The 23,837-nt window shown below is 32.5% G+C and overlaps 1 protein-coding gene across 1 annotated transcript in view; it reads right to left on the reverse strand.

Moving 5' to 3' along the window:
• Positions 1-23,837, reverse strand: part of LOC128186823 (uncharacterized) — a 37,067-nt gene that overhangs the window by 7,720 nt on the left and 5,510 nt on the right. The window contains exons 4-28 of the mRNA XM_052856738.1: positions 20,761-20,892; positions 19,980-20,273; positions 18,568-18,843; positions 18,134-18,442; positions 17,209-17,334; positions 16,672-16,974; positions 12,345-12,644; positions 12,010-12,152; positions 11,085-11,248; positions 10,744-10,888; positions 10,395-10,590; positions 9,969-10,219; positions 9,267-9,495; positions 8,834-9,076; positions 8,574-8,702; positions 7,874-8,077; positions 7,465-7,713; positions 4,000-4,201; positions 2,871-3,037; positions 2,607-2,768; positions 2,370-2,498; positions 1,596-1,724; positions 1,322-1,438; positions 1,082-1,198; positions 566-814 (exon numbers count right to left, since the gene is read on the reverse strand). Of these exons, the coding sequence (XP_052712698.1) occupies positions 566-814; positions 1,082-1,198; positions 1,322-1,438; positions 1,596-1,724; positions 2,370-2,498; positions 2,607-2,768; positions 2,871-3,037; positions 4,000-4,201; positions 7,465-7,713; positions 7,874-8,077; positions 8,574-8,702; positions 8,834-9,076; positions 9,267-9,495; positions 9,969-10,219; positions 10,395-10,590; positions 10,744-10,888; positions 11,085-11,248; positions 12,010-12,152; positions 12,345-12,644; positions 16,672-16,974; positions 17,209-17,334; positions 18,134-18,442; positions 18,568-18,843; positions 19,980-20,273; positions 20,761-20,892 (4,965 nt within the window). The remainder of the gene's footprint in view (positions 1-565; positions 815-1,081; positions 1,199-1,321; positions 1,439-1,595; positions 1,725-2,369; positions 2,499-2,606; positions 2,769-2,870; positions 3,038-3,999; positions 4,202-7,464; positions 7,714-7,873; positions 8,078-8,573; positions 8,703-8,833; positions 9,077-9,266; positions 9,496-9,968; positions 10,220-10,394; positions 10,591-10,743; positions 10,889-11,084; positions 11,249-12,009; positions 12,153-12,344; positions 12,645-16,671; positions 16,975-17,208; positions 17,335-18,133; positions 18,443-18,567; positions 18,844-19,979; positions 20,274-20,760; positions 20,893-23,837) is intronic.

Raw genomic sequence — 23,837 nt, forward strand, 5'->3', positions numbered from 1 at the left:
TCTTTTGTTTTAGATGTTAAAAACATTGCACTTAAAATTAATTTAATTGTTACAATCGAATCTTTTAACACTAGTTAATCAATTATCAGCAAACATAGTTTGAACCGGATTTCATAGAATTGAACTTGTAAATGCCACTATATCGGATTCCGCTTCACACAGATTTTAATAAATGGCGCGGATCCACATTAACCGCTTTAGAAAGATTACATATGCTTTTCTTCATACATTTAAAACATGAAAAATAATAATTCACTAAACACAGCAATTGTTTAAAACAAAATTTTAATATTTGCAGTGTCGTAGGCACATATATGAAAACTGTATATTTTCTCTCTTTGGAGGAGGGGGGGGGGGGGAGGAGGGGGTTGCTACAATGTGTATACCAACATATGAAGCGTATATACCATAGGAATTGACATGTTTTTGGCATTTCTAAACTTTTTTCAAATTAAGTTGGTCTTTAAGTTAATGAAATATCATAATATTTATTTCCAGATGGTACGACATAAAACCATTTCATTGCAACAAACGTTTATTTAGATCAGTTGTTTAATCTTTTTACCCTTGCAAATATCACCATCCATTCTGAATCCGTCTACACAAATGCACTGGTAAGACCCTTCTATGTTTTGGCAGACTTTTTCATTTCCACATATCGTCTTATTGTCACATTCATCGATATCATTCGTACAATTCATCCCTGTCCAGCCAGATTTACAGACACAACCAGCCACTGGGTCACACCTGTCCATACCTTGTCCACAGGTGCATATTTTTCTACAATCCTCTCCGAAATATGGTTCTTCACATTCTATGTGAGAAACATATCAAGAAATTTTAAAATATTTTAAAGAAAAAAAGTTTTGATTTATAAGACGAAGATTACTAGAAAATTGATACATGCCATTGGTATAAATGAGAAAATTAAGTCAATTGCACATCAATTTATTTAATTTATCAGACAAGAGATTTTCGTTTAATTGAAAAATATCAATACCAATATATTATTTCAATCATTGTTTCGTAAAAATAGTACAGAATTGACAACGACAATTAGAATATCATTAAAACAAAGCACCTGAGCATGAAATTTTATCTTTATTTAGTTGGTATCCAGCACTACAAGTACACTGGAATGAACCATCGGTATTTGTACAGTTTTGTTGACACGGTTTGGCATCACACTCGTTGATATCTAAAGTGTACAGAAAATCAAAAGTTTTGTTAAAGTACAACAAACGTATTTTTTTAATTTACAAATTCCATGTATTCTTTTATAATGCATGAACTGTTTTATTGATACTACAATTCACATTACCGATACAGTCTTCTTCATTTTCAGCAAGTTGATAACCAATCGGACAAAGACATTTATCGTTATCCATATCACAGGTGTAATTGCAAGTTTTGCGAAATCCTTGACATGTATTTTCTTCTAGATAAGATATATGCGTAACAAATGTATTCATCAAAAGACATTTAAAAACGTATGGACTTCAATGAAAGAAAAACAACTTCTTAAAAAATCATCTTTTTTAAACCCTTATTTTCATTGTACAAAGGTTTTCTAAATATAAGATTTCAAGAAGTACCTGTCCTGAAGCAGGTAGTGTTGTCACTATTTAAAGAAAACCCTTTAAAACACTGACACTTAAATGATCCATGTGCATTATTGCATATCTGTTTGCATCCAGATGTCTTTTCCAAACACTCGTCAATATCTGTTCCAAAATAATAATAAAAGAATATGATACCGGTATATTCTAATAATCCACTTTTTAAAATCATATTTTAAGATATAATATTCAAAATGATTAAATAATATGCATGTCTATATAATTCATATAATGCAGCTTATCATAAATATACATGAATGTAGGTTTCCCCCCTTTTTATTCTATTTAAACGTCAGCAAGCTTCAGTTTTGATACATTTGAATAGATATTTTACTGGCAATAAGAACAAATGAAAATTTAATGTCTTCCGAGACAGCACCTATTGCTTGGTGGAAATGGGGAAAACATTTGACGCCGAGGGTAAAAACTAGAATTGCTATTATATGTATCTGAAAAGTTAGTAAATTAGTTTTTTTTATTAAGTGGAAGATTACTTTCATTGTAAGCAATGTAGAATGCGTTATTGCTAACCTCAGTTCGACTTTCATGAATTTAACGATCCGTTTAAAAGTTAACACCAGCTATGATCAGAAAAGAAACGCAATGAAGATAGAGTGTTTGTGGTAAATTGGTTTAAAATATTCAATAGTAGATTACTTTGTGTTGTCATTTTACAAAGAAAAGTGACACAAAGGTGTAATAGGAAAAATAATTCATAGCATATACACCATCAACGTGAAACACTCTTACCTTTACATGTGCTGCCTTCTTTTCTAAAGCCCGATAGACAAATGCAGAGATAACTGCCATCTGTATTTTCGCAGGTCTCTGACTGAGAATTGCAAGACACTGCACTGTTATTTTCACATTCATTTATATCTACAATTTTAAAAAAAATGCCTTTGTACATTGATTGCTTCATTAATATAATTTTTAAAATTTGCAAAATACCACGTGTTTATAACCAGTTTTGCTTTTCTGTATTACCTTCACATTTATTTTCTATATCCTTGTATCCCAAGGGACAATCAGTGCAGTTGAAGCCTCGGCCAAATCGGACTTCCTCTTCTGGCGTAAGATCCGTGCAGTTTCTTAGTAAAGGACATGGTTCATTGAAGCACGCATCTGTATCTAGTTCACAATTCTCACCTAAAATAGTTTTCTTTAAATTAATATATGCTAGCATTAAAGAAAATCACAATAATGACCCCAACGTTGAACAAAAAGAACTCTTCGATTAAACGTTCTTACCCGAATAGCCTACATTACAAACACAAGCTGCCAAATTGCACCGGGCGTTATCTGAGGGTATAATGTTGTTATAGTCGCAGCGTCCGTGGTCATTGCAGCCTCCACATAAAACAATTGAGACATCAAGAGATGGTGATTCGGCTCCAATATCGTCGATCACACTTATACTAAAAAAAGTATTTAAAGGAATCTTCTAAATAAATTCATTTGGTATTTTATTTTCTGTCAGGCACTTATTCTTGAAACATCAATGTTTTAAATCAAATAAACTATTTACTAATTTAGAAAAACACAAAAGATATTACCGAGCGCAGCGAGAGGCGGGAGATGCCCGCCTCGCGAAGCGAGGATTAATGGTAACACGTATATATAAGAAAATCAGTGAAAAATGAAAGTTGAATCAGGGGTACTAAGGCCACAAAAATTTTCTTCCAGCCCTGGGCGCCGCCATATTGGCAGCCATTTTGGTTTTCAAAAAGTTAGTTCGATCATTGATTGACTGGTACTTATCGATGTTTATTGCCCCTAAATTCGATTAAATAAGTTCCAGTGTTTCAATAGAAGGTAATTTAAATTAAAAGAAATTAAAAAGGAAACCAGATATGTTTCAATAGTGCTTCAATCAAGAAACACGACTTGTTCTATGTATGTCTTATCAAATTATCAGATTGAAAATAAAAACATTAACGTCAAGAAACTGATCTTTTAGATTCTGAATAAAATATTCAATTTTATTACATTGGCATTCATATGAATTAAATTGATGAACAATAAAAGAAGAAATAAAAAAAAAATTCGGAATCACGTAACTCTCTTCCGAAGACAAAACTTGAAAATTTTCGTCTGAAATATGACGTCATAATGTAGACTGAGCACGCGACGTTTGGTTTAACTTTGATGAATGATTTGAGTAGGCAACCATGCAGGAGGATCCTACTGTGTGCATTTTAAATAGATTTTATCAAACAAAAATCAAAATGCACGGTGTTAAATCTGCGCTCGGTCCAACGGTCACACCGTTTACATATTAATCAAATTTACAGAAAAACAGTTATATGCTGTTGTACATTTTTCATAAAGGCATTTATATATAAATGACCACTATTGTGGAAAGACAGCAGAGAATTACCTTATTTCTGATACATTGGTACTATTTGGTATCCATGTAGCCATTCCTATTGTTTCATTCAAAGTGAAACCAGGTGGCTGTTTCAAAACTTTAAACAATGGTTTTTTGTCGCTGTCATCAGAAGCTTTGAATTGCATATATACAGGCTTACCGACTTCAACATTGATTGACGTGTTTCCTGCTATGCTTGGTGTTTCGTTCTCTATAAAATGAAATTAAAGTACTCAAAGTATTGAGGAAAGTTTTTTTCAGGGGTGAATAATTTCTGTTAAGGCAACCCTGCGACTGTGTTCGAAATGTTTTCTTTATCGTTGCTAAGAATATAATAAATCCAGAGGTACTCGAATGAAAGGTCCCGAGACTTCACCGAGATTTGTTTAGTTCCTGTGAAATTTCGAGCGGAAGTTAATGTGTTCTGATAATATTCTCAAAATACGTAAGAACTGATCGTTTTTCATATCATATCCTTCTTTGATTTATGTTAAAACATGAAAATTATTTAAAATATATGTTTTATTTCACCATCTGGCGGTTATTTAATTTAAACGATGATATTCAGAGCAGAGTTATCGTTCGTGTTCAACCACGTCTTAATAAAATCATAGCCATGTTTGTTGCTTGTTGTGTGCAATACCAGGTTTTTATAAAAAAAAGATGATGGGTGTCTGTTTTGAATAAAAACTTAGTATATCGAGCCAATTTCAAGGAACATTCTGCATAAAATAGTATATTCTATTTTATTATTGATGTTATTACTAGGTAGGCGCGGATCGAAAATTAGAAGGGAATCTCTACTAAGCATGTTAATTGTTGCAACAACAGAAAAAAACTATTTTTTGTTTTGTTACATTTATTTCTAGAACACATTTTATCCACCAATCAATGAAGATAAAGTTTAAAATCAATAAACGTTTAGATTTTATATTTGACTACAAGTACCTAAATTCTAGGAATAGACTATAAACACGAGGCATGATTTTTACTGCGAAACTGAAAGGATCATATAACCACGTGGTCTAAAATTTAAATGACAATAACATTTGCAGGGGTGCAAGGGGTATTTAACTACTGTATAGATAATGTGACCCTTGGTGTATGATTAAATACATCTAAAGTAATATGGAACTGAAAGTGTTTCCAATAAAGAATTTGGTTTACTCAACGAACTAGAAAATTTTTATGATTTTTATAAACAAAAAGTAATGTCCAGATAAATAATTGAAATTATTTTTAAGAGATTGCAATAATACCATCCCTTAGCCAAAATTCTATTAAAATAATAACTTATGAAAAGTTCCAATGAAAGCTCCAATATACGTGCATTTTTAACAGACTTCAAGTCAGACATGCATACAAGGCAATTCGAGAGGGAGTTCAAAATATCATCAAAGATGGGGGAGGGTCAATCATAATATCTTAAGCCCTCTGTGCAATTACCTGTTATTGATAAAAAATTAAAAACAGGAGGGGGATTCAACATAGTATGACCATAATATGTTATAACCCTTCTCCAATAGCAAAACAAAAATCAGAGAACGGGGGTGGGAGGGTCAATACATTACAGCAATAGAAAATGGGGGGGGGGGTATAAAACACATCTGGCAGAACTTTTAATATGTATAGTTAAAATCGGCTATAGCGAAGTCATCAGGACCAATGGATTTCGTTATATCGTTATATCCTGGAACGAATTTGCAGTGATAACTATAGCGTATTCATTAATAATAGATAAATAATAACTTTTGCTAATTGAGGCTTAGAATGAAAATACATTCTTTTGATACCTTTAGCAATCGGATTTTGAATTGAGGTATCTGTATGAAAATAAATTCATTCAAACTTTTATGTTAAATGATAGTGCATGCACGCTTTTTAAAATATAAAAAATTCGAAATTCGTTATTAAGGTGGTAAATGTTGTCATTATTCATTTCAAAGGCGCTCCCAATAAGTTCGTTTTATCCGTAAATTCCTTACTGTATACATAGAAATATTCGCCTTGTTTTATTTTCGCCCTTTCGCCCCAGTTGTCAGTGGACAAATATTTATCTGTAAACACAGCAATGTCAGGAAGAATTCAAGACAAGTCGAAACGGTCTGCCATTGTAAAATTGCAAAATTACACGTAGCGAAAATAACTCTGCACACAGTATATCCAAATTCGTTATGACCTTGGAGTTTTGCAATGATTTATTTAAAAATTTACCGGGTATTGAATCAAACTTCGCTATATCTGAGATTTTGTTATATTTAAGTTCGTAATAAGCGAATTCTACTGTATTCTGTATTTAAAAAAACGCGAATTTGAAAACAGAGATGCATACAAAAAAGGTTAAAAATATATCAAATGGAAATTAGCTTAATTCTAGTACTATAATTTTTTAGGGACATGTGCTATATCTTGTCCGCAGCAACGAATTCACATGTTTTGTGACTATACTCTGTCTCAAGATATCCTCGATTCACCTTTGATAACTCGATATTTATAAATACCTGAAGGTTCAAACAATGGGCATTTAAAAGTATGAACATGTTTCAAAATTTTCTCTCTGAGACCCGAGACGCTATATCTGATTTATCAGGTTTCAATTCACGGCTAAAAATGTGATTTCTACGGGGATTGCGTTATGCTGCAGACCCAGATGAAAAAGTTGAAATATTGTGCGAAGAATTCCGAGTTCCAAATGGAGAAAATATGTCAACATTTCCCATTATAAATCTCCGTAAGAATCCTGCTTTTGCTCCTGTGAATTTTTACGAGTGAAAAATGATAAATGTGTGAATGAAGTTATCTTGGTTATTTTCCTTTCCATCGATTTCAATTTCACTTCACCTGTGTGTACATATATATTTTTTAAAAATCGTCCAGATGCGCTGCATGAATATCGTTTGATAGACTATAGGCCCAGACACTGTTTACTTCCGTTTTGCTAGAGTAGCTGTTTAGGAGAGTTTATCAAAATCATCATTCAAAAATACGATTTACTGGTTTGCGACTTGATACAAAACGTAGCAGCATGTCATTTTCTCGAAGTAAATCGATTTTTTTCGAGATCAAGAAACCTTTATGACATCGTTTATGACATTTTTCAAATAAACACCACTTTCAAAAAGAACAACAAACTATATTTTAAGATCATCATAAACCTGATAATGTATGCAAAATTAACTCCTTTTTAGTGTCTGCTCACTGGATGAAAGTTATTAATGTTACGATGTCAAAAAATAAAATTGATATAAGTTAATGCTGTTTTAACGACAAGAGACAACCTAGATTCCAATAAGCCGTTCAGGTCTGATATTTGTACAACTAAACAATCCCAGATAGGCCTTATTAGTATACACATTAAAATTGTTTTCTTAATTTTGATTATTCAAAGTAATTAATTATTTTTTAAAATGTTTCATCCTATATATTTGATTACTTCATGTTTATTTTGCAGTTTCGCTGTATTTCACTTCTTACCAATGATCTGTTTATCGGACTGTGCCGATGCTTCCTCAGTTCCTGATGACTCTGCCAGAGCAATGTCTCCCGTTGCCAGATAATCGAAGATGCAAGCTTGTGACGGATTTGGGCCACATTTTGTTTTCGCATCTTCCAATTTATTTTGATCAATTTCATCCAAGAATATCGGCTCGAAATCAAGGTGAGTATAATTATGGTATGTTAAGTCCTTGTCGTAGTGGAAAAGAGATTTTTCGTTTACAAGCCCTTAAAGCAATGACAGGAAATTTGTTTAAAAATCTAATTGCCTATAACTTATAATGATTTTTTGTTCTGTCGCACACAGGGCATAAAATGCACAAACATATCGAGCCAAAGTTAAATCGATAGATTTTTTTTTCGGTTTTTCGGTTAAAAGATATCTTACATTGCTGGCCAAAGTTGTTGTATACATCCCTCTCTGTCTTTGTTGAATTTTTATTCAAAATAGTTCCATTAGGTAGTATAAAATCATTTGTAGGGTTTCCATCGAAATTCCCCATCAATCCTTTGGCATGACCCCCGTATTCACTGTCAACAACTACCTCCGATATCAGAAATCGCACGCCCAGGCTGACCTTAACAATGATGGCTTTACAAAAAAATACATGAATTATATTTCTTTAAATAACTAAAATCATAATCTATTAAAATCAATCTTGTCAATAATCTACTAAAATTGACTTTCAGACTTATTTTCAAAATAACAATGTATATTCCTAAATTGAAAAGATATTAACAATTGAATATCAATTAAGTAAAACATTTTAAACGTATGTGTGTGACAAATCCAGTTTTGTTAGAAATCACTTGCAGTTTTATGTATGTTCAATTTCATTTAATATTATTTAAAACATGAACGATTTTCAATCTTTGAATTCAAAGGAAATCGATTTCGTTGCATTTTTTTGCAAATTAATTATATTGTAGATGGCAATTGTAGTTAAAAAATATCAACTCCCAAAACATTTGATTAAATCCTGAACAATATATCTAGTCATTCTGAAATTCCTTAAATTAAAGTATCATTTCAGACTGTTTCTATTCCGAGTTGAACTCGCTGTTTGACAAGAAGTTATGAAACTCACATGTTTGAAGGAAGGAAGCCGATATGGTTTTATTTTCCCATCGAACAGACAGGTTTTGCGTCAAATATACAAAGGACGTGTTTTCAAACTCTCTTGTTAAATCTCTTTCATTGACTCTTACAAGCATTCCTTTTAAACAAGAAATTAAAAAAGATATAATTGAATTCACACAAAACTTGTTTAATTCCAAATTATTTGAGCAAAATTTATTTTTCAAATGAAAAAATTGACTTTTTTTTAAACGAAGTTAATTGTTTTACTTGTCTTGTCCCGAGACATTTCTATCTGCAATTTTGATCCAGTCTGATCTTGAGCCACAAACGCACTGAATATGGTAGCATTTATAGTCGTGCCGTTAGCTGTTGTTGCCAGGTCTGTCCTTGCCTGGAAGTCAAATTGTATTGGTCTCTTTGATATGTTCAACATGGTGTACTCTCCGTACCCATTAAACGTGTAGTTTAGTCCATCCAGTGTCACAATATGCGGATCTCCGAAATTGATTGCTGATTAGAAATAGTACAAAATAGTATGAATTTGATGATTCTTAAGGTTATATGTTTATTTTATATATTGATGCGTCATCATGGCAATTTTTATAAAATTTTCAGTTAGTAAGCGATTGTCATTTATACACATATTTGAAAAAAAATATTGTCAAAAATTATGTAATTTATTTCGCTGTATTCAATATACCGGGATTAAATGGAGACCTCAGATAACACCAGGGAATAGGGCGAACCTCATAAAACCACTTGCAGTGTTTGGTCTTTATGCAGCATGCTTCTTTTGGTTTAAAGTCTTCAGTGGAATGTTTTCGTTGTTCGAAAAACGGATTATATTGCAAAAGAGTTCCAGCAGATGGTAAAGATCGCTCCAAAGCACCCAGATTGTTGATCGATCCATGCATTCTATAACAGCATTCCTTAAAAACAATTATTACAAATTGAAAATGTTTTGGTGTGGTAATTTTTCATCAGTGTTTAAACACTTGTGGAGAAAAACAATTTGTAAGTGATTCTTAGATTAAAAATAATTCTAATCATTTTTAATATAAATTTCGTGATTGATTTAATCAAAACTCACAATAATATTATATTATTGATATCTAGTTTTCTAAGATAAAACCCCCCACGGTGATATACCACCTTTATTCCCATGCATAATCTTAGGAAAAACTGAGTATGATGATTTTTTTTTACCCAGCCCAATTGTTAAATTGGTTTTCCCTTATTGTCAGTTGGCAAATATTATAACAGAAATTCATTTTTTTTACAAAGATATTCAACAAGTGAAAATAAGTAGGAATAACGCGATATGAAATATTTCGGATTGCCCCTTAGGATATAAACAAACGGTTACATTAAATTAAGTTCATATTTATATAGAAGTACATACTGCATTCCTCCCGACAATCATGGAAGCATAACACAAGACTCTATTGATCCTGTCGAACCTACTTATGGCGTAGCGGGGGTCAAATCGGAGCAGAATATGATTACAAGGACATCGAATTTGACTCAATACTGATGTTAGTTTGATGAATGTTTCTTGTTCCTTATTTTTAATGTACCAATCAAAACAATCTTTTTCGTCTTTGTTCAATGGAACGCCTGTTGTCATCTTATATATCCAGAAACCTTTCATTCCTTAAAAAAAGATATTTGCTACGCAATTACCTGTATCGTATTTAGTATTCATTTGGTTGTGTTTAATGCAAAGAAATAACATATTCTAAAAGAGTTGTGTTTAGTTCATTTGTTCATTCAAAAGTCTACAGATTAAATTTTTTTAAGAAGCATTTATAGAAAATTGTTTTCATACCTCTGTTACCCGGAATTTCACTCATTCTAAAGGCCATGTCTTTGTTAGATAAGGAGTTTCTTTCAAAGTTTGTCCCATACTGATAACCAATTGCTATTTTCTTATCTTTTATTGGATTTAAATCAACATCAATGTAATTAAAAACAGTGAAAGTACTTTGTCCATCCGTAATCAAAAGACACTGAAATGTCACAGTCTGAAAAAAAAATTTAGATTAAAGGAATTGAATTCTATATTAATTACATATGTGTAAACTATAGCTGTACACTGTGTACAATATAAGATTTGGATTTATTTGTTTTATAATGTATCGTATTATTTTTAATACTATTTTAAAAATAGATCTTACCTTACTCTTATCACCAAATACGGTCATGTTTTCCCATGTAACCTTGACAATCCACGAAGCCGCGAACTCGGGAAAGTCGGCAAACTGTAAGCGTACTATTGTGTTTGCTTTTCTCAAAAATAAGTCGTTTTCGGCATCAATTCCCCTTCATAAGGATAAACATTTTATTTAAAATAGATATAAATGCAATTTGTTTCATTTGTCCTGTTCAAATCTGAAACCGATTTCAACACCTTAAAAATATTTAACAAGAAATACATTGAATGCCTGTGCAAAAAAGGGTTAAAATGTTGTTTGTAAGGAATATTTTAGGACATGTATGAAGACTAAGTACATCAAACCTTTGATATGTCTGGTAGTAAATGTTGCCTATGGAGTCAACTGTCAACAGATCTACCCAAAATGGACAAATAATGCGTCTACTTTTCAGTGTGTCTGTACCAATATCATGTATTGTAATGCTGTTGAACTTTTCTCCAAGACCAATCACGCCATTTGATCCGATCTTCAAAGAAATGGATTATAATGTAGTAATGTGTATATGATTTGAAAACATTGAACACTCACGTGAAATTAAACGCATTAGAATCACAGATGGTACGTTAGATTACATCTCGATATACCAGTATCCTACCTGTATCATTAGTTACAGGTATGTCAGACGAGATATAATATAACACCTAATATTGGTAATTATAAAACATTCAATATTGATTTAATATAGTGTAACAATGAACGAATTATCTACACTTTTAAGCATCTTGTTTACTTATAATGCAAAAAAAAAGTTTTTACTAAAACAATCAATGAACTACATTTTAATCACAGATTTGTTAAATTTTGCAAAAGCTATCTAAATTTACATTTTGTAATGTGATTAAGATTTTCCAAAATGAAATATTACAAATAATATAAAATTTCTTAAACAAGAAATACAGAGACATACTTCTATGCATGCTGATTAGTAATTAAAGTTTCGCAATGTAGCGAGACACACTTTCTGTTTTTTGGTTGTTGTTTTGTTATTTAATTACCGCAATATAAAAGGAAAATACCACTTAAACAGCATATTGACATTTTCTTGATTTGTTAAGATTAATGTATCCACAAAATGTAAAACGATTTATGGAGGTAAAAAAACCGAGAATATGCGCCAGCATCATGCAAATGTTATGTGCTTATGCTTACATAGAAATAGATTAATAGTTACTTCAGTGTTAAATGAACAAGGTCTGTCTTGTATTATCTTTTAAAAAGAAAATTAACCTGAACAAAGGTAAACCCTCCTTGTGAGCTATCCCCTGCATATACAGTAGTTGGGGATTTCAGAACTGCACTTGTGACGTCATCTCCTCTAAGTACCTCATCTCGCTCTCCAAAAGGCAAATAAGAGTAACCCTCCTCATTACCTACGATTAAAGTTCCAATGATTGAAAACAGTAATTTACTATACCAGTACAAGAGAATAGATCAGGGAATCGTATAACAGAATAAAAAACAATATTTATTGAAATTTATTGAAATAGCAGCGTTACATTTTAAATTAAATATTTTCCCTGAACAAATGTATGTATTTATGTATATGATAAACAAACTTTTACCTGTATCAGTTTCTATCCAATCGACAACGGGTTTACTTTCTGCTGATCCATACCAAGGACCACTAAACAAATCCCCATAACTCACTGCAACAATTGTTACATTATAAATTGTTCCGGGAGTTAGCTTTTTATTCCAGTAGCTCTCTGGGACACTTCCAAACGTCTGTTGCTGATATCCATTAATCACTACTCTGTAGTGATTCAGTGTAGTATTACCGCTAGGTGGATTCCATTTTAGAAACAGATGATTTGCAGAAAAATTACTCATCTTTCGATCAAGTTTTCCAGGTGGCAGTGGTTCTGCATTACAACAGCATTTATGTAAATATTAAAGTTAAAAAACTTTGGAACTATGCATTTATTTATTAACCATACTAGGCAAGACAAAAATCTTGCTTTCAATGACGAACGGAACCTAGCGCGCTGACCGCGTACTACACAGTTGCTTTAGATACAGGTGGAATACAGTAAAACGACAATTTGAGAGGATCGGAACGATACACATTGCATAGATACACACATATATAATAAGCACAAACATTGCATAGTGAATGATATATATATATATATATATATATATATATATATATATATATATATATATATATATATATGGGTATAGATTATTATTTAAATAAACATATTATCAGATATACATACTTATTATCTTTCCACACAGACATAGAGACTATATTGCCAAACTAATGGTATCAGTTTAATTTTGCCAATCTTTTTTCTGCATCACTTCAGGTCAAGGGGTGCATTTTACAAAACAACTTACGACCAAATCAATAAATGCATACGAAACACAAACTAATCAATGTTTTAATCTATTGGATGTTAGATATAGTTTATGAAATTAAAAGTTGAATAATTTTATATGAATCATGAAAAATGTTTAAAAATGCTTAATAAGCTAAAAAGATCTACAGTAACTCGGAAGTACCAAATAATGTGATATTTTCCTACGCCGGTGTTCCGCCAAAAATTTTGAACGATTTTGATATATAACTCGTCATGAAAACTAGAGATGGCATATCGGCTCGATCTTTTAAATATTTGCGAGTTTAATCAACTTACAACTTATATTAACAAAACGTTGAATATACATCTCACTTATATCGCTTTTATATTTAGCACATCCCAAACACTGACAGTTGAATACATTCTATTAAACTGTGGAGATTTGTTTTGATTTCTGAAATTTCGGGAGAAAATAGGTCCATTAAAATTGTTTACCGGAGAGATTATCAAAATATTCAGTAAAAGTATATTTAAGCGATATTAGTGAGTTTAGATATAATATTTATTTACAATCAAGTCGGGAATACCGCATCAAGTGGATTGCAGCGAATTTCCAGTTTTTAGCTCACCTGAGCTGAAAGCCCAAGTGAGCTATTCTGATCACATTTTGTCCGTCGTCCGTCTGTCCGTCCGTCCGTCTGTCTGTCCGTCTGTAAACTTTTTACATTTTAACTTCTTCTCTAAAACCGCTGGACCAATTTTAACCAAATTTGGCACAAAACATCCTTATGAAACGGCAAATATAAATTGCAGAAATGAAACACCGATCTTCATTCAAAGCGGAAAAACATCGAAAGTGTAGAAAAAGGGGGTGCATTTTAATAAATCTTCTTCTCAAGAACTACTGAGTCAAATTGAACGTAATTTTGTATAAATAATCCTTATGGAAAGGAAAATATAAATTGCAAAAATTGTCGGCGAATTCTGTATCAAATTTGAGTAATTTACGAAAATAAAAATGAAGAAAAAAGCGGTCAATCAGTTTATAACTTCGGGTTCGGTATTCCATATCAAAAACGAAAGTTCTTTGTATAAAGCAGCCATGTTTGAATGTTGACGCATGACAAACGGGTCAAACTGACAAAGATGAATTTGCAAATATGTTGTGCAACAGTTTACGTACGAAGGGATACTTGAAACATGCTAAATATATTTGTGCCAATTTCGTGAAGTGAATTGAGGTTAAATCTTTCAATGCGTTGACATTTTCACTCATGACCGTGTTTTACGTTGTTTTGAATTTCGTTTATGCTTTTTAACTTGAGGGGAAATATCGTCTGTATTTTGGAATTTTTACGTATCGAATCAAACATAGACTTCGGTAAATCAGACAGTCAATTGTTTACCTGCGCAAAATGAGCAAAAACTGATGCACTAACAACCTATATTATAAATACTATACATTCTATTGGTAATTCGGTACGATCTCTACGTTATGGTTGATTATAATGAAACTGTTTTGTTAAGATGCTTTGCATTTTCAGTCTAAACGGAGATTGTTTTTGCGGCTATAAATATATAGGTATAAATATATTATGAAAAATAAATTGTGCTCTTTCTTTGTTTTTAATTTAGTGCATGTTTCTTTTGTTTTAATTGTTTACAATTTTCTTTTTACTAACCATATTCAGCTGTGTCAAGTTTCGAATTATAAGCAAGATACAGAGCTTTGCTCACAGAACTGAGGCCATGCTTTTGTTCATTATGAATAGAAAATACCAATTTATGTAGCTTGCTTATAATTCTAAGATTGACGCTGAAATTTTGATTGATCAATAAAAATGTCTTGCCAAAAGGATGATATGCTGTAACTACTTTCTGGTGCACCTTCTTCAACGATGAATTGCATAAAATCTACACAAAGATGATGGGTGAATAAGGCGTGCAAAATGCCCATATGAGGAATGATTAGATACTGCAAAATTAAAATATCATTAAATCTAATAATTGTTTTAAAAATAATTAAAAACAATGTATATTTAACGTAACATCGGTACTTGTAATAGGTTGATTCAAACTGGCGTATGTGTCTCAAAACCCCCAAATAATGTCATTTTTATAACTTTAATGCATTTTCTTTTATAGAGTGGGTCTGAGCTCCATATTTTTGGTATAGTCTAAATTCGGTTTAATGGAATTTAAACCGATTTTAATCAACAAAATGTGGAGAGATTACCCACTATACTTTAAAAATGTCATTTTATAGCCCAACAATTGAACGTTTTAGAAAAATAATACAGGCCGTAAATTCGTGGCCAACGTCTCATAAAGCATTTAAACAACACACTTTGTTGAGAATAAAATGGCTCAGTGGTTAGAGCACCAGACATTAAGTAACTTTATGGAACTTAGGTTTTAAGGTTGTAGGTTCGATACCACCAAAACTTTTATTATTTTTTTCTTATCATTTTCTGAAAATAGTTAGAAATTAACCTTTTGTAAACTTTTATTATAACATATGAAATATATTTAATTGAAAGAAATGTTAAATTTGAAGTTGTATTTTACGACTAAACCAAATGGGCAGTTGTACCATCTTATTCCCCCATCCTCTTTTGATAGTTTTTCGAACACAAGTATATGCAAACGACGCCTTTTGCACAGTTTCCATAGTCCTGACACATTATTATTATGAGGATAAGAGCATTATCGCTGTTCTTAAAAAAATTATTGCAACGGAAAATCATCTTTGTTTGTAGACATTTGTTGTTTTTTAATAAAGATGAAAATAATGGATGGGCCTTGGTACAATAGAGCGACATGCCTGCCAATTGATTTGAATTATAGCTCTTTAACAGCTGTTTAACATATGTGACAACATTTTTTAGTTGAGTTTATTCTTCAATCAAGTGAGTAAGGATATGAAACGTCATACGAAATGAATTCATGCCTGGCATTCGTTTATAATTGAGAAGGTCAATTAAATTTTCCAATGTTTTTAATTTGAGGAATTGAGCGCATTTATTCTGGTGCATTAAGGTACTCTTTTCTTCTTTCACATATAGGATTTTTAGAAATAAAATACAATAACTAATAAGTAGTGGAGCGAGAAAGTGTACCTTTATGCTCTCATGTATTTAAATCTTTTTATAAAGTAATTTGGGGGGGGGGGGGGGGGGGCTAAAATAAAGGGAACTGGGAGTTAACCGTGAACACCAACTGAAAATTTAATTATTTATATTGCATATAATCTTATTTTCGGTAAAAATGGTACTCCATAAAGGTAAATATGTCAAAGATTAGGTATATGCTAAAATACGTGTAACATTCGGATATTCATTTTTGGTTAATCTACCGAAGGGCCACATGGCACAATATCCTTTGAACGACCATATAAAGCCAGTGTTGCTCAGGTGAGCGATGTGGCCCATTGGGCCTCTTGTTGTATTAGCGCCAGTTCTGATATTTTTCTAATAAGAGAAATATCAAACCTGTTAGGGTGTAGCAAAATTAAAGTGTTTATATTCCTTACATTTATTAAGGTTTGTAGTAATAAAAACCGAAAAAAATGATCAATACGCACCCATGATAATTGTACGAGATGTATAGAGTACTTCAAATGTTTCATCTGGATCAGTAAGGGATGCAATTGGACTAATAGAAAACATGTAGAGACGTCCAGGCTGCAAAGTACATTTTGTACTATATTGCGTGACAACCCCTACGGAGACCATTTCTTCATAAAACCACATGTAATAGTGCATGTAGTATCTTCTAACAATGTAATTTGTGATGAGATCGAAGTCCACGGTCGGGTGACTCCATCTTAGATTTCCTTCACACGTGTCGTTGTCGATTTCAAGCATGTTTACTTGCAACAAGTACGCTGAGATTCAAAGAAGTCATTTCATTCATAATTGCAACACACATATCTACTGGTATTTATAATTTAGGGTAAAAGGGTCGATAATCTAAAATGCAAATGCTTTAGCATTTAATATAATTTATATAGTAAAATCAATATTTTTGATAAAGATATAAGAAATTATGTAAAAGGGATTCCTTTACACCTACATTAAAATTATCATAATGTAAATCTTATTAAAATCAATGAACTTACGTGAATAACATGTACGGTTTTTATGGTAATACCATGAATTACAGAGACATTTGCTTTGTCGACATGTTAAATATTTTCCCGATGTACATTCCTCACTCCGTGTACACATCTCTAGAAAATTGAGGCCTATCAAAAGGAAAAATATAATAAAAATAAATAGAGTGATTATAACCCGAATATACCAAATTAACTAGACGCCATCTTGAAGGTCTTCCCTTTGATTTCCAGAAGACAAGATAAGGTAAATAGATGTAAGATGAACATTTTTGACTCTGTTTTAAAATATATAACAAAATATTCTTCAGTAACGAGCTTTAGATGAAAAAAAAGTAGACTTCTAATTCTGAGGGTTAGCCCCTTTTCTTGATGACAGCGCTGGGCTATATAAACACTTTTTGTTCTACATGTTTTGACAAACTATTGTCGAGGAAAGATATAATCAAAGAAACCATAAAATTTACAATTACAATGTTCTCGCCCGACTGGGCTTTGAAATTTATTGCGATAGAAATGAATGAAAACTTTCATGCACAATTTTGAAAACTTAAGCTTTATATCTATAATAGATTGAGAGGAGACTCATCGACAGAATATCCGTATAAAATTGTTATATAATCGATACCCCGATAGCGGAAGTGACTTTATTGTTACAAACAATTTCTTAAAGGTTCAGATCAAAACTTAGATCTGAAAATGTCTCTATAAAATCGATTGAGCCGATTCGGAAAATTGCAAGATGTAGGAGAATGTAAGAAAAATTTTTTTAGAGAAGAAGAAACTAGGCAATAATAGAGAAGTCATCCGTTTCCAGTAGAAGACCATAATTCCATAACTTTATGATCTAAAATTAAAGTATACAACACCAAATATTAAATTTGATAAAACAATTAATCATGCAAAATTAATCCTAACGTAGTATACGTACTCCCTATCAAATACAATCTTGTATCGCTGCTGGTCCACGATCCATCTGAATTGGTTGCTACACAACGGTAGTAAGCCCTATGGTCGTTGTCGAAATCCACTCTGTTGATAACCAATGTCGGATAAACTAAATCCTCTGTACTTCCATTATACCTGGTGTCATTGATATCAATATATTGACTGTATCTTTGCCACTTCGTAGACGTCGTAGGAGGAAAATCGGAGACATTTAGAACTGATGCTACCATTTCAAAGTTCGATAGAAACGGTATGGTATATGATGAGCGAGGGAGGGTAACTTTAGGTACGCCTGCAAAAAAAGTAGTACCCCTTTATTGACATGCAGTTATATCTATAGAAACCAGCCGATTTTGTGAAATTTTATAGGAGAAAAATTAATATTATTTCAAAAATTTGTTTAAACGAATTACTTACGCAGGGTTTGGATTACGCCATTGTATACCGGACTCCATGTACTATAACTGTTATTGTACCAGCATATTGCATATATTTGTACTGTATAATTCCTGCCTGGTTCCAGATCCCTGTGCCAGGTTAATGAAATCGAAGATGATAATATCGAGTACCTGTCTATTATAACTTGATACATATTTACATAAGAGCTGTTTTCCGATCCTGCCCACTTTAAATAAAGCGTTTGTGGATGAAAATTGCTGGCATTTGTGTCAATTGGCCCTGGTGGATTTGGATCTATTGTAAATGAAGAAATTATTATGACATATATGAATTAAGGTAGTACGAAACACCCCTGAAATTATTTATTTGAAATATTTTCTGAAATACACAAAATGATGACTTAATATGATGTAAAAATTAATTTCAGTCCATTATCTTATGAAAAAAATATACCATACCCATCAATTACTCAAGGCCAAATAAATTTAGGATACAACGTATGTCAATAGTTTTGAAACATACATTTGGATACAACGTATTTCAATAATTATGATTTCTGTGCAATTTAGCCTTATCTCATTTAAAAATGCGTTATTTGTGTTCTTTTCACATTAAAGACCTGAAATTTGGACACAACCACCACCAGTGTTTAAGCTTTTTGTCAAACAAATGTCAAGGTCATATCAAGAGGTCAAAGGTAAAATATGATGACGTCATCTAGGATTTTTATCAATTTATACCTCCGTCAAACATACTCAAACCTTAATTAATCTAAAACCAATGGTTAAATTTTCTTTATTTTGATATATTTCAATAACAGGGACATGTCAATCATACTGTTAAATTTTATTCAAATTTGAATGATACATTTTCCTTTTAGATACCGTTAAGTGCTGCAATTTTTCGTCTTAAAAGAGTATTCACAAGCACTAGTTTTACATTGTATTGCATGAGAAATTATCTTAAGCTACCAGTTAGAATTTATTTCAGTATTGTTTAGTAACAAGAAGGTCTCCTGTTTAAATAGCAGCACAACTATTTGTAATATCTTGAAAAATAACATAATGGTGTAGAACATTATAACAATGACTATTTCATTTTACACTCCACTGAAAGGAGATTCCATTGGTAGGTTTGGGGCAGTGTGCGCCAAAATTTAGAGGACGGATTTTTTTTCAAATTTTACATATTAAAAGATTTTATTCCAAAGAAAAAAATATAAAAATTTCAGAAAAATTGAATTATAGGAAAAATTTAGCCTATCTGTTTTGCACGACCTTAAATAACAAAGTTGAAACTTAATTCATTTTGAAAACTGCTATTTTATGTAGAGATTTAGAAAAATTAATACTAAACATACATTTATACGCCGTGAATCATAATCTAAACTAAAAAAATAACCCAACAGCAATATTTAATAGATTTCTTACCAACAACTAAATTGATAGTGTTAGTTTTCACGGTAAACGTCTCCTCGGGGTCGCTTAACAAAACATTGGAAGTGATTTCGAAAAAGTACAAAAAACTGGGGGAAAAAGAGGACTCGAACGTGTAATTGGTTTGTAGTTCCACGGACGCTTTATAGTTGTACGAGTTAGATCTCTCTCGGAGTGAAACGTTGTATGATTGCACAAGGTCTGCGTCCTGATACGGATGATTCCACCACACTGTTATATTAGAAGTTGTTATTTGCGAATTAGAGTACACCGCTCTTAAGTTGGACCCTGGAATAAACAAAATTGTACACGCTGTCAAATTGAATGTTCGGTACGTTATAAAAAAAGGAGTTGTTATTTTTTTTTTAAAGTGCATGGCATCATGGTAGTATTGTACATTGTTTTGTGATATACGTGCTCAAATGAATTCCACGATTAGGAAACACATAAGCTTATTAAATTTGTTTATGAAAGTCATATGCAAATAATTTTTTAATCTTCAGAAAAAAACTTGCTTTATATAATGAAACTGTTTGAACCCATTTATAAGTCGTAAGCAATTCAGTAACTATTGACTTCATATAATCAACAGAACGTCTTTTTTATGTATATTGATGGATATTAGATATTCAGTATTAATTATACATCCCCTTTTCACGAAGTTTTTTAATCTGATATGAGTCTCACTTATTGTAGTATACTTACTTAATAGGATATAAAAATTGTTCAAATCAAAAGTTTAATGACACAAAACCATATATTAAATGTTACTTACTAAGATAACAAGTTCGATTTCGGTGGTAATAGTTACTGTGACACATGCAGCTATTGTGTACTGATGAACAAACCAAGTCTTTGCGTTGGTCACACTCCTTTGTAGCATTGCATGGATCGTAAAACTGCAAAACTTGTCATACCAAGTACAACAATTAAAACAATGGCACATATGCTCATATATTTTTAATTATATCTAATTATATGATTGTTTAGCAAAAACTACATTTAATATTTTAATTCGAAGTGAAATCGTACATGATATAAATGTACATTTACAATTTTGCTAGTACATGTTCAATATGTAGTGCATGTAAAAGGTGAAATCGTTTGCAACCCTTTTTTCCCTCTCGGAGCCATATACATTTAGAAATAAAGTTTAATTGATGTTAGTTGTAGTTGAAACGTTCTATGTTCCCTTATGTATGTTCATATCGTACGTTTATCGTGCGATATTATTCACCGTTTAACGCTTTCCGTTCACCCTGCGGTCAGTGCTCATTCACCGTTCATAGTGCATTCAGTCGTACTCGCTGTTCATCGAGCGTTAGATGTACATAGACATTAGAACATGTAGACGTTCATTTAGAAAAAAAATTGTTCTGTTTATTTAAAGTAATCCTTTTGCATATCTGTTATAATCTTAATTTTGTAACTCCATAAACGCGATTTTTAGGTACTACGAAAGCTATTGAGCTCACATTGGTAGGACTTTTTTTTTTTTGCGAATAAACCGGAAAATTTCGCGATATAACGAGAAAAATGCGAAACGCCCGCGAATAAAACCATAACTATTGCGAATAAACGCGAACTTTTCGCGAATAAAGACGTAACTTTCGGGAATTAATGCGAAACCTTCGCTTATAAACGCAACACTTATGCGATATAAACTGAACTTTCGCGAATAAACGCGAAACAATTATATATAAATGTAGTCGCATTTTTACAAGAACCCTTATGAAAAACAACGATTAAAAACAAACACATTATAAATCTGCTTAAACTTTATACCATTTTTAGCTCACCTGAGCTGAAAGCTCAAGTGAGCTATTCTGATCACATTTTGTCTGTCGTCCGTCTGTCCGTCCGTCTGTCCGTCCGTCTGTCCGTAAACTTTTCAAATTTTCAACATCTTCTCAAGAACTACTAGGCCAATTTCAACCAAACTTGGCATAAATCATCCTTAGGCAAGTGGGATTCAAAGTTGTGAAAATTAAGGGCCACACCCGTTTTCAAGGGGAGATAATTAGAAATTAATGAAAAATTTCGAGAAATTTTCAAAAATCTTCTTCTCAAGAACCAGAAAGCCAGGAAAGCTGAAACTTGTGTGGAAGCATCCTCAGGTAGTGTAGATTCAAAGTTGTGAAATTCATGACCCCTGGGGGTAGGGTGAGGCCACAATGGGGGGGTCGAAGTTTTACATAGGAATATATAGAGTAAATCTTTAAAAATCTTCTTCTCAGAAACTAAATAGCCAGGAAAGCTGAAACTTGTGTGGAAGCATCCTCAGGTAGTGTAGATTCAAAGTTGTGAAATTCATGACCCCCGGGGGTAGGGTGATGCCACAATGGGGGGTCGAAGTTTTACATAGGAATATATAGAGTAAATCTTTAAAAATCTTTTTCTCAGAAACTAATCAGCTAGCAAAGCTGAAACTTGTGTGGAAGCATCCTCAGGTAGTGTAGATTCAAAGTTGTGAAAATCATGACCCCTGGGGGTAGGGTGGGGCCACAATGGGGGGTCGAAGTTTTACAAAGGAATATATAGAGTAAATCTTTAAAAATCTTCTTCTCAGAAACTAATCAGCCAGGAAAGCTGAAACTTGTGTGGAAGCATCCTCAGGTAGTGTAGATTCATAGTTGTGAAAATCATGATCCCTGGGGGTAGGGTGAGGCCACATTGGGGGGGGGGGGGTGTTAAAATTTTACATAGGAATATATAGAGTAAATCTTTAAAAATATTCTTCTCAGAAATTAATCAGCCAGGAAAGCTGAAACTTGTGTGGAAGCATCCTTATGTAGTGTAGATTCAAAGTTATGAAAATCATGATCCCTGGGGGTAGGGTGGGGCACAATGGGTGGGGGGGGGGGTCGAAGTTTTACATAGGAATATATAGAGTAAATATTTAAAAATCTTCTTCTCAGAAACTAATCAGCCAGGAAAGCTGAAGCTTGTGGGAAGTATCCTCAGGTAGTGTAGATTCAAAGTTGTGAAAATCATGATCCCTGGGGGTAGGGTGAGGCCACATAGGGGGGGGTGTTAAAGTTTTACATAGGAATATATATAGTGTAAATCTTTAAAAATCTTCTTCTTAGAAACTAATCAGCAAGATGATTCTTTATAATTGTTAAGACTTTGGCTCCAGGACAATTCTTCGGCCTCACAAGAAGGTTCAGAGTTTGATGTAGCTAAATATCACATATATAAACAATTGTAAAGAATCTTTTTGAGAACTGCAATACTCAACATGTGATATGACTATAAAATTGAAGCAGGCAGCTATTTTTTCATTAGAATCTTTTTGTATTACTGTTTTGAGTTATTGCCCTTGATTTATTGATTCTTGATTATTTTAATTAATGCATCCACTGTTAACCAATTATTGTGATGATTATTTTTATACAATAAAAATATTCAATGTATATAAGTTGTTCTGCATAAGTAGTTTTGGGTTAGGCCGGATTAGTTTGTTTATTTTTGATTTCCAATTTTTAGATACTATGAATTATTTTAGGCCGGCACATATATAGGAACAGTGTATATAGCATTTCGACGAGCGACTGTTTGGGGTTAAACTTGAACAGGTACGGAGAGATTGAGGGTGTGGACATCCCTGCTCTATATAATTTTCGTGTTTTTCTAACCTATGATACAGAGTGTGCGGTCCTTCCTGCCCTGTATAGGAAAAATACAAGCTGCTTGTCTTAGTGGTGGTTGCGGCGGAGCACTAGTGTATGGTTATCCCTTCTGGTGTTCTGGCCTTTCTAGCGCAAGTGTGCGGTCATCCCTGCTTGCGTTATCTCTGCTTGTGTTAACGTTGGTACCTGTGAGTTGCGTAGGTGTGCGGTCATCCCTGCC

Source organism: Crassostrea angulata, chromosome 1 (genome assembly GCF_025612915.1).
Source record: "Crassostrea angulata isolate pt1a10 chromosome 1, ASM2561291v2, whole genome shotgun sequence".
NCBI classification, from domain to species: Eukaryota; Metazoa; Mollusca; class Bivalvia; order Ostreida; family Ostreidae; genus Magallana; species Magallana angulata.